Here is a 12,093-nt window from a genome sequence, read left to right as displayed (position 1 = left end):
CTATTCTGACCCTTATCTCTGAGGTTAAACACAATGCCCTTGTTCCAGGTCTTTTTCGGTCTACCTCTCGCAACCCTACCCCTACCATTAACACTTCTCACTTTCTGCACCCAATTATCATCACCCATCCTCTCTACATGCCCAAACCACCTCAATCTACCTCTCCTCATCACAACACCAATACACTCCAGTCCCATCCTACCTCTCAAATCTTCCATTGTTAACCTAGCCCCCCCAGGCCTCACACTCAGAGATGCTCTGCACATCCACCTAATCATTGTCATTTCTGTAGATTTGAGCCTGCAAATATCCTCTTCCTTTACTACCCAGGTCTCACTACCACACAGCATTACACTCCTAACACATGCTGGACACAAAGATCTCTTAGCATGGAGGGAGAGCCCTCTCAATGTCAGGAAAGGCAACAGCTCCTTGAACTTCTTCCAACCACTCCTCACTCTAGCCACAGAGCCAGCTCCTGCCCTACCTCCAGCACATAAAATGTCTCCAAAACAATAAAACTCTTCCACACACTCAAGAGACGCACCAGCATGTTCAACCCTTTCACGCCTGACAATCTCCACCTGCTCTCCCCGACACACCGCACACATGAAATCTCCATTAACTTGCAGTCTACCTCTAATACCACTGCATTTCTTATGCACCCACTTATCACGGACACTGCGGAAGATGGAATTACTTTCCACATCCTTGTGGCAAATCACACATGGCCACTCTCCCTCTTCTTTGATGGTACTGTCACCAGCCCTACATACCATCAGATTTGTTTTATCTGCATTTACTCTTAAGCCTTTCTGTCCCATACCATCTCACCACTTCCTAAATCTTTCCTCCGCCTCCCTTTCATTCTCTGCAATCAACATCAAATCATCAGCATACAACATCTCCCACAGGAGTCCATTTCTGAAGTCACGTGAGAGGGCTTCAAGTATCATGATAAACAACAAGGGGCTCAAAACTGACTCCTGAAGCACACCACCACATGCTGAAAACTCATAACTCAAATTTCCATTCACCTTTACCTTGGTGCATGCACCCACATACATGACCACAACCACCCTAACAAGCCAATCCTCGATCCCAAGCTTTCACATTGCCCACTTCACTACCTCTCTAGATACTCTGTCAACAGCCTTTTCCAAATCAACAAAGTACAGTTCCCTCTTCATTCCTATATATTTTTCCTCAAGCTGTCAAACAATGAATGTGGCATCAGAGGTTCCTTTCCCTGGCATAAACCCAAACTACATCTCATCAATATTCTCTTTCTCTAATAACACCTTCTATAACTCTCTCTATTACCTTTATACCTCTGTAATTTCTTCTTTGCAGTATACAACATTCATTTCAATGTGAAGACAGAAATGGAACAGGGAGGTGAGAATGGAGGAATGGAAGTTACTGTCAGTGTTGTGATCACTAAATAAAAATATAAAGATGCAAAGCCTAGAATCTGCTGGAAGGACAGAAGTCAGGAGTGAGTGCAGTAGAAATGAGTTCTATGAGAATACAGCGTGCAGTAATATGAAAAGACAGAGAGACAAATGAGGAAATTTGCGGGTGCTGTGATGCTGCTGTGGACATAAGGGGATATTTTAAAAGTTGCATGAGATGGTTTGCCCAGCTGTATAATCCTGAAAGGTTTAGTTCTTGCTGTAAGCATGGAAAATGTTTCAGCTAGTAAGGTAGTCAGAACTATGATGGTGAAGAGTGGTTACTGACACTGTGCCAAATCCAGGAAAGGGAATGGTTCTAAGTCCATCTTGTATGGTGCTTGTGGTGGATGGGTACATAGGAGAAGCTGTGGTGTGAATGGTAGATTGTCTGATGTACTGACATTGGTAATGAGTGTTTCATGTGTGGGGGATACATATCATATGGATGTGGTTCTTGAATATGTGATCTGAATTTGTGGGAAGTGATTAGTCAAGTGGATGATGCAGACGTAGCCTCAATGCAAATCAGAGGTGGATGAAAGAATTTCTGAGTGCTGTTTTCCATACTGAAAATTATACACCATGTGTAAATGAGTTATTCAAGCAGAGCATGTGGAGTATATACACAACTGAGGATGTAAAGGAGCACTGTGTTGTTGATGTGGGTATGTTGGAAAGCATTAGAAGTACCCTGAGATGGTTTGGTTAAGTGGAGAGAATAGAAAATGACTGACTAGGAGTGTATGTGAGTGAGATGGAGGGAGGGAGGGGGTGAGAGAGACTATGTATAAGACTGAGGGATGGGTGGAAAGGTATATGAGGGAGGAGTGAACTAAGGATAGGGCGCCTGAGGTCAGAGGACTGAATGACAGTGGAAATTTGTTCTTGGACACTCCCTCTAGGATTAAGGGACCTGGCTATAGGCAGAGAAATGTGTGAGAAGTGTGATGCTCTATTACTGTGAAATATTAGCGGTAAAATTGGAATATGGTTGCAGAAGTAACAGGCTGAAATAAGAGTGATAAGATGGATATATAACACCAATTTGAGGGGGGAAAAGATGATACCTAGGCATTCCTTCATAAATGAATTGATGCTTTTAAGTGGGCTGAAGTGGACTGGATATAGAAAGAATATGTGAAACCAATTAAGTGAAACACTGTGCAGATCTGAACATGGACAGGATAAACTCTGCAAGTAAACCAGAGAACTCTCAAAATGAGGTCCTAAGATCAAGCCTAAAGATTGTTGGACTTAATTAAAATGTTGCGAGAAAACCATGAAGCCCAGAGACCATCCATAAAGAGCACAGGGCTAATCCATACAAACATATATTCTTTAATGTACAGTACCTCAAAAAAGTGTCAGAACAACTATGTGGTAAACAAACTGAAAAACCAACGATGTGATACGAAAACACACCTGAGGTGAACGTATGATTTCAAAACTATCTGCCCCTAAGTACGGATACTTTCCTAAGGCACTGTACGTTGTTTATACAGATATGCTGTGTCTCCTGATACAAACAGACATGAACCTAACAAGCTAAAGAAATCTGTAAATGTCAACTAGTGGCTCTGATAGATACTGTGCAGTATTTTACCAGGGTTATGCTGGTAGGGTGTCTGTGTTATGAGAATTAAGTAACAGTAAATGAGGTCATGGTGTGGTTAGTACAGAGAGTGGGCCATATGCATATTGCTTTTTTGTTAGAGTACCATGATGTCTGGAGGAGAAACCTGCATGTAGCTGCACCAGTACATCTGGAGGGTGGCAACACCTGTAAACATAATCATCTTCTCCATCCATAAAGAGGGGTATAACTTCTTGTTGCTATGATTCAGTGCCTCACTCATGGAAACTATAAAGTACACTACAGAGTTTAAAAAAAAAAATAAATAAATAATAATAATAATTAATTAATAAAATAACAGCAGATATACCAGAACTTGCGGAGAACTTCATCTGGGTATGGGAACTTGAGAAGAAGTTCCAGGACGGAGCTATGGCCATTGATGATGCAGGCATGGAGAGGAAGCCACATCTCAACAGTGCATACGCTCACCAAACTTGGAAATTTCTGCAACAAAATTATCGCACTAGTCTGTGACCTTTATATAACATGGCTTCAATTTTTTTAGTCCTTGAAGTTAGGTGACATCTTTCTTAATTTGTTCATGCTGCCATCAGAGCTCTTCATTCAACTTATGAAAGGTAACAAGTACTGATGGGATTTATTTAGGCTACATCCAATCTCTACAGCTCAAATAATCTCTCCCAGGCTGAAGAAATTGTCAGAAGGTGGCAAGAATTAAACAGAAAAGACATCCCCTAACTCAATGGAATAAAGTTCCTGAGTATTCTCCATTCAAAGAACATTAAAACATCACCTCTGAAACCAAACACAATCAATATTATTACAGTATATTCACCTTAATACAGGTACTGTATATCAGTCACATTAAAGATGGCTCTGTTGTCTAATCAAGTACTGTACCTTCTGTGGTGACAAAACAATTTTCTACAGAATATCTGGAATAAGGTTCAACCAGATTTTCATTCATTTTTTCAATATTTTACATTCTTGCATTAAAAAAAACAAAAATCCTATGTTATCCCTTGTGGGGTATGTAAGGGATCTGAGACTTGATGGACATACAGTAGTCCATATCAATTGGGGTTGAAGACCAACCAACTTCCCTAGCATCACTGTACATGATAAGAGAATCTCAGGCCACCTAGGGATGAGAGAGGGAGAAAAAAAAAAAGTCTGAATAGTTCTGTTTCACATTACAATAAGATTACTACACTTAAAGTGCTTCCTCCTTAATCAAGCACCAAATCAACTGCCTGTCTGATTAGTACATTGCAGACACTTCCTGCATTACACAACATTTTACTCCAGAAGACTGCATACATGCCATATTTGCACACATTATTTTGATATACAGTACTGCTATACACTTGCAGATACATCAACAAAATGGGGGAGAGAGAGAGAGAGAGAGAGAGAGAGAGAAACATACACACACAGACACAGACACACACACACACACACACACACACATGGGTCGCTGACAAAGGAGCAGCTCTGTGCTGACTGTAAGGAACTATTGCTAAAACAGCAGCGAAAAGGAAGCCAGCTTATTATGTAAACTGAAAGCGTGAGTGGTGGTCCCACCTGATATTTGTGAAAAAGCCAAAGGATTCGGTCAGATAAGAGCACAAGTCACAGTAGAAGTTTAAAATTTTCATATGTCTGTATAATGGTGGAAGGAGAGAGTCCACTGTTTACATTAATGAAGGTGAATATGCAGGTTTCTCCAATGAAGACCAGAGTGGAAGAAGTATTAAACTGAACCAAATACGAGCAGCAAGTATAGACAAAATGGCTGAAAGGAATGCCCAGAAATTAAAAAGGGTATGGTCTGTACTTAGAGAGTTGCAGAAACAAACACTATAACAAGAGAGAGAGATTAAGGAATTGTCAAACTAGTTACAGAGCATATGTTCACGCAGTGCTGAGCAAGAGGGAGAAGTAACAGAATTAAAAGTGAGTTATGAATCGGCCACAAATGATGTAAATCAGCTCAGAGGGAAAATAAGAGGCTGCAAGAAGAATGAGATAGGATGAAAAGTAAACAATGAGAATGAATCAAAAACAAGGATGCAAGATGAGCACATTAAGGAAATCAAAGATGAGCACAAGGGGTGGAAGAAAATTCAGAAAGGGAAAAAAAAAACTAAAGGAGATTACAGAAAAACAGAGAAATGAAAGCCAGGATAATGTGGAGAAGGAAGTGGTTAGGGTACTAAAAGGCAGAGAATCACTAGTCAGGGATGCATGATAATTTCAGGATTGAAGGAAAAATCTATTTCTTGTAAGATCGGAAAGGAAAAATGAATAACTGAGACGGGCTAAAGAGATAGTGTCAATGGTTATGGAGGGTGACAACGAAGCTCAAGAAGCGACTGAAGAGGTGTTTAGATTGGGAAGATACGAGGAGGGAGGGGAGAGGTCACTAAAATTAAGTTAAAGTCTCGGATCACAGAAAATGAAATCATGAACAAGACATGGAAACTAGCAGCCAAGGAGGGGTGCAAGAGTACTTGGTTAAGAAGAGATGCAAATGAGGAAGAATGAGCTAAAATAAAGGAGCTAGTTAAGGCAACCGAGGAAAAAGGCGACCAGAGAACAGAGGAAGAGAAGACAGAGATCTATTGGAGAGTTATAGATCAGACATTGAGGAAGTACTGTAGTACTGACAGAGAGAGAGAGAGAGAGAGAGAGAGAGAGAGAGAGAGAGAGAGAGAGAGAATAAGGGAATAAAAACAAAAACAGTAAGAAGATTGAAAGTGGCATATGCTAATGTGGATGGTTTAATCTCAGCAAGGCTAGAAATTAACGATTTCCTAAGGGTATCGTCAGATATTATGTGCAATGTAGAGACTAAGTTAAGAGAGGATATTGATATCCAAATCAGAGATGGCAAATACAAATTATGGAGAAGTGACTGAAAAGGAAAAATGGGAGGAGTGATGACAGCAGTGAAAAACAGCTTAAATGTGGATACAATAATGTGGAACTGGGAGAAGGCAGGGCTGAAATGATAAATATGACACTAGATACCAGATGGACAGGCAAGAGAGACATCACTGTAGCGTATGTTCCCCCTAAGACAAGGGCATGGAATGAGGATGAATACCAGGAGATGTTGTCAGACATGGTTAGATATCTACAGAATGTGACTAAGAAAAGCAACAACATAATCCTGATAGGTTATTTTAATTGTAAAGAGGTGAACTGGGAGGAATGGGACTCAGGAGGTAGTGAAGATTTGTGAGGCAGTATACTGTTAAATACAGCAATGCATAATGTAATGACCCAGTGGGTCAAAGAAGAGACAAGATTTAGAAGTGATGACACACCAACAAGACTAGGTTAACTGCTAACCAAAAACCCTGATGTAACTGAATCTCTGAAATATCTGTGTCCTATATGAAAAAGTGATCATGTAGTGACTGAGCTTCAAATGATAGATGGGAACGCAGTGCCAAGAGATGGGCCATACAGGCATGGAAGATACATTTTTGGGTAAGCAAATTTTTAAGGATTGAGGAAATTTTTCTAAGAAGCAGACTGGAGAAAATTAAGAAAAACAGTATAGATGCAGAAGAAGTGAGATACCTTTCTTGACTTCTATAATTTGGGTGTGAAAAAATATGTGTCAAGAGTAAGTAGGAACGAGAAGTGCAAAATGGACTGGTTAAACAGAAGGTGTATGATAGCAAAAAAAAGAAAGGGATGTGGCAGGGAACAAATGGAGAAAGAGAGGTAACAAGAGATCAAAGAAAGAATATAAAAGAACCAGAAAGGAATATACAAGAATACGTAGAGAAGAAGAAAGAAACTTTGAAAAAGGTGCAACTGACAAATGTAAGGAAGAACCTAAATTGTTTTATAGGTTTGTTAATGGCAAATTAAAACAAAAGGATGGACTCAATAGGCTGAGAGTAGAAGGAAAGGTTTATAAAGATGTGGTAATGCAAGCTGAAATGATGAACAAATGTTTCCAATCAGTTTTTGCTTAAAAAAAAAAAAAAAAAGTGATTCTGTGGAAGGGGAGGGAGTGATTAGAAATGTAGTGTTCAAAGACATAAAAGTAGAAGAGCGGGAAGTGTTTAAATCATTGGAAACTCAGGATGTACAGAAGGCCCCAGGACCTGACGGAATATCTAACTGGATACTGATGGAATGCAGAGAACAACTGGCGGAGAGGATTCATGGTTTAATTGTATGTTCTCTGAAAGAAGAGAAAGTGCCTCAGCAATGGAAAAGGGCCAATGTGGTACCAATTTTTATAGCAGGGAGTAAAGAAGAACCACTGAATTACAGACCAGTGTCCCTGACCAGCATGGTCGCAAAATTGTGCGAGAGAATCCTAGAAGACAAGTGGATAAAATATCTGGAAAAGAAGGACATTTTAGCAGAAAGTCAGTTTGGATTCGGAACTGGGAGGTTGTGTGTCTCTAATTTACTGAGCTTCTACTCAAGGGTGGCTGATGTGCTACAGGAGAGAGATAGTTGGGTGGATTGTGTATATTTAGATCTGGAGAAAACCTTTGACAAAGTACCCCATAAGAAACTAATGTGTAAACTGGAACATATAGGACTGAAGAGGACTCTCTTAGAGTGGATGAGAGATTCCATGAGAGACAGACAGATGGGGACAGTAATAAACAACAGGATGTCAGGTGGAGGGCAGTAACAAGTGGAGTCCCACAGGGCTCGGTGCTAGAGCCCGTAATGTTCCTGATTTACGTAAATTATGATGCAGTACTACAGTACTTGCAAATACCGGACAAGAATTTGGTAGACTAGTGCAGAGTCTTGCTGATGTCTGTGAGCATCGTGTCTTGAGAGTAAATGCAGAAAAGAGTAAAGTGATGGTTACTGAGAGAGAAGGTGAATCCCAGTGCGATGTTACAGTGAATGGAGAGAGACAGGAATTGGTGAGAGGTCAAATACATGGGTACAGTGATAGAAAAGACAGGAAAATGTGCAAAAGAAGTGGAAAGTAGAGTGACACAAGGAAGGAAAGTAGCTGGTGAAATGAAGGCCTTGATAAAAAACAGAGGGTTGAGTGTTGCAGCTGCATGAGGCTTACATGAAGGAGTGTTAGTGCCAACTTTTAATATATGAATGCAAGACAATGGTGTGGCATGAAAATGAAAAGTCAGGAGTGAGAGCAGTGGAGATGTGACTGGTGAGGAATATATGTGGAGTACAGAGTACAAGTGGGTTGGTGGAGGGTTAGTGCCCCTTCCCGTAAAACAACTAACTCAAAGTCAAATGGCCACCCCTTATGGGATTGTGGCATCTCGCAATAGATAGATAGATAGACAGATGAAAGATGTGGAGTGAGGAAGTCTGTGGACACCAAAATCACAGAGAGTGTACTGAGATGGTATGGTCATGTTGAGAGAATGGATAACAACAGGGTGGTGAAAAAGGTATATCTGAGCAAATTTGAAGGACAGAGGAGGTGAGGTAGGCCAAGGAGATGGTGGAGGGATATGGTGGATGAGTGTGTGAGGAAGAGAGATTTGGAAGTCGGTGAGGTTGGGGGACTGACGAGATTGAGCTGGCAGGATAAATACAGTATTGTGAGGAGATGTGCATGATCAAGGATTTGGCACCCTTTTTTAATGTGACAGCATCCGGAGTGACTCTACTGGATACATTTATGTCAGAGGTGTCAAACTGGTGGCCTGTGGGCCATATGTGTCCATCGAAGAGTGGCCCACAATGACTTGAGCAAAAATGAGAAATAATGAATGGAAAATCCCATAAAATATGTCATATGATCAAGTGAACAAATATTACAGCACTGTTAGGAAATATTTACTGATAATTTGATGGATAAAAATACCATTTGAATAATTTACTGGTGAACAAATATGTCATGAAACTTTTATTTAAATATTATCAATAACTTGAAGCAGAAGCCAGTGCCACTGCAAAGGTTAGAGGCTCCTCCGAACGTTTGACTAGGCTGTGGCTTTGTCGTATTATATATACTGTATTATTGTTTAGGTAGACCTGGCCCTCAGACCATCAACACAACATAAGTGTGCCCTTGGGAAGGACTGAGTTTGAAAAAACTGGTTTATGTGAAGCTACAGAATGTGGTGAATGTTTCTGCCATATCAGATACAAACCAGGATTCTGGGGGCTTGAATGGTGAGAGAATGGAAGCATGGCCCATTGGACTGGACAAATTTGGGCTGTCTGGACACTGCTACTTTTCACCCTGCCCTAAGGTGGGAAAGGAGGTCCAGACAACGACGACGACAATGATGATGATGATGATATGGTGAATGGAATGAACAGTTATGCAAGTCTGTTTGCATACAATGCAAAGATTATAAAGAGAGTAGAAGTTGAAAGACTGTAAAATGCTGCAGGAAGATCTGAACAGGATTTATAATTGGAGCCAGATATAAGAAATGAATTTCACTGCAAGAAAATGTAAAATACTGGAAATGGGTACAAGTACTAAGTAGGAATCAAAGAATTATTCGATGGATAATGAACCAATCACAAAAGTGAGGGAAGGGAAGGACCTGGGAGTGTTGGTCCAAGATAATTCGTCACCTGAAAAACACATTAACAAGACTGTTCGAGAGACATATAAGCTCTTGACAAATATAAGAGTGGCATTTCGTTACATGGATGAAGAGATGATGAAAAAATTGATTGTGGCTATGATACGCCCCCGGTTGGAATATGCGGCAGTGGTGTGGTTCCTACACAAAACAAAAGACGAGCAACCAAAATGGTCCCTAGCCTGACAGATCTATCAAAAAGGACCAGAAAAGCTTGGTCTGCCATCCTTTGAGGAAAGAAGAGAGAGGGGTGACATGACTGCAGTGTTCAGGGCCAAGATGGGAGTAGACAAAATTGACAGGGATCTGTTTGTATGGGATGGGAGAGCAACAAGGGGACATGGTAAGAAAAATGACAGGTTGCTTGAGGGACATCAAAAAAAACAGTTTTCCGTATAGATGCACTGACCTGTGGAATAGTCTGGACAAAGTGATCGTCCAGTCCAAAAACTTAAATGAGTTTAGAGCTAAGTTTGACTTGTTGAAACACAGGGACGGGACCCCACGAGCGTAGTTCATTTCCTGTATATCACACCTAGGTATATTCTTAAATATTTGGAACGACTTAGACAAAGAGGTGGTGCATGAGAAAAACATTCATGTGTGTAAAGGTAGACTTGATAAATGTGGATATGGAGACAGGACAACACGAGCATTGCTCAATTCCTGTATACTACAAATAGGTAAATACAAATAGGTAAATACACACACACACACACACTGTAATAACATTGTAATATATATTGTTAACACTGTAATAATAAACAGAAATGTACAGAACACTGGCAATAATAAAAAGACATACTGAACACACTGTAAGACCCTTCCATAATGTGGAATTTCTGAGAGTCGAGATTCACGTTAACCTGAAGTGTGTCTGTATTTATTGTACATTCTCACTTCTTCACTCTAACTACCTTTCTCCAGTTACAATGAATATCCCTTTCACCCTTACCCTGAGCAGCATCTCAGCAATGTCCCGACGGCCATAGTAGCAGGCTATGTAGAGTGGGGAGTACTTGGTGACCGGGTGTATTCTACCATCTGCCCCATGGTCCAGCAACAGCCGCACCATCTCACGCTGTCCCTCCTCACATGCTCTGTATTAATATATATTTCATTATCATTATCGTTTTCATCATCATGACCTCCTTTTGCTATGTATGGATGATGTAATGCACAATTCAGAAAACAAGAAAAGAGAAATCTGAAAGAGGGAGAAATATCAACAGCAAGCTCAGGGAACTGGGCCAGATATTCATCCACACAACATTCAAACCCCTGGAATCATACCTTTACCTCAGAGGCCTAAGCATCTGCACATTTTTTTTTCTGGTGCTTTTCATCTTGGATACACTTCACATTCTCTGCCATATAATCAGTCAATTATCACATCCACCTTCTTAAATAAGTCATATGAGAACTGCAAATAATACTGCATCATCACAGTACAGTCTGGGACAAAGGTGTGTTTACTACAGTATTCCATTACATCTGCTTTACATATATGGCATATCCATCACTTCCTTCAGTATGTTTCATTAAATTATATTTAAATTCATACTAAAAAGCTTAAATTTTCCTCTTAACCTCTAGAAACTGACTCACTTGAAAAGGAGTGTGTTGGAGCCATTTGGAGCTGAGTTAATAATGACCTGAGCTTCAGCACCCAAGTCCCGCAGGATGGCCCTAGCCCGGGACACATCACCCCGACTGCATGACTCGCGAAGAGCTGAGTGAAGCTCCTGTCGGGCCAGCTCACGGGCATCTGACAGGACACAAACAACATTAATTGCATGAACAAACAATATTTAGAAAGTGTAGCATGTCATTTACCAAAAATCATGTAAAGTATACATTACTGCATACAGAGAGTAACTGACTTGTACCGTCAATATAAAAGCTTTCGTATCAGGGTATTATAACTACTGCATTACATTAAATAAATCTTTTATGAAAAAATGTTTCTACTCTGAGAAATTTACACCATGGAATAAAGGGGTTATTCATGATGTACTGAACAGTATTTCTTTAGTACTGTGCACAAGCAGAACAGCAGTGAGATAGTTAAACAGTTTTGAAATAATTTACCACCAGCTCCTTTTCATATATGGACATACCGTACTTATATACCCTGTATCACTTAATCTAACACCAAACAATTTTGTTTCATTGAAAAAAAAACCCTTAGCAATAAAAGGGTTAAATACAGAACACATACTGTAAAGTCCCAAGTTTTGTGACATCTTCATTTGCTGTTTCATGGCTAGCAGTGGCCCACAAATATAGTACTGTATTCCCAAACGATAGGTTTTGCGTAAAAATCCCTCCGTTCGCGACGGGAAAACATAAACAAACCGCTGCACGGAAAGCGGTCATCATTTGTTCATCACCATTGCCAAAGACCAGCTATGCTCTATGCATTGTGTTTTATACCTGCTCCCTGTGCCTTTTTCTCTGTGCCTTG

At 40.3% G+C, this 12,093-nt stretch overlaps 1 protein-coding gene across 1 annotated transcript in view; it reads right to left on the bottom strand.

Annotated features, from left to right (window-relative positions):
• Nucleotides 1–12,093, bottom strand: part of Lrrk (Leucine-rich repeat kinase) — a 540,691-nt gene that overhangs the window by 242,196 nt on the left and 286,402 nt on the right. Inside the window, exons 2-4 of the mRNA XM_080286185.1 lie at nucleotides 11,235–11,394; nucleotides 10,582–10,726; nucleotides 3,401–3,537 (exon numbers count right to left, since the gene is read on the bottom strand). Coding sequence (XP_080142311.1) covers nucleotides 3,401–3,537; nucleotides 10,582–10,726; nucleotides 11,235–11,394 — 442 coding nt within the window. The remainder of the gene's footprint in view (nucleotides 1–3,400; nucleotides 3,538–10,581; nucleotides 10,727–11,234; nucleotides 11,395–12,093) is intronic.

The sequence above is a fragment of the Coenobita brevimanus genome, chromosome 14 (genome assembly GCF_032717465.1).
Source record: "Coenobita brevimanus isolate Jiangsu-jjx chromosome 14, ASM3271746v2, whole genome shotgun sequence".
NCBI classification, from domain to species: Eukaryota; Metazoa; Arthropoda; class Malacostraca; order Decapoda; family Coenobitidae; genus Coenobita; species Coenobita brevimanus.
The sequence above is the reverse complement of the archived record's forward strand: the minus strand, read 5'-3'. Positions and strand labels throughout refer to the sequence as shown.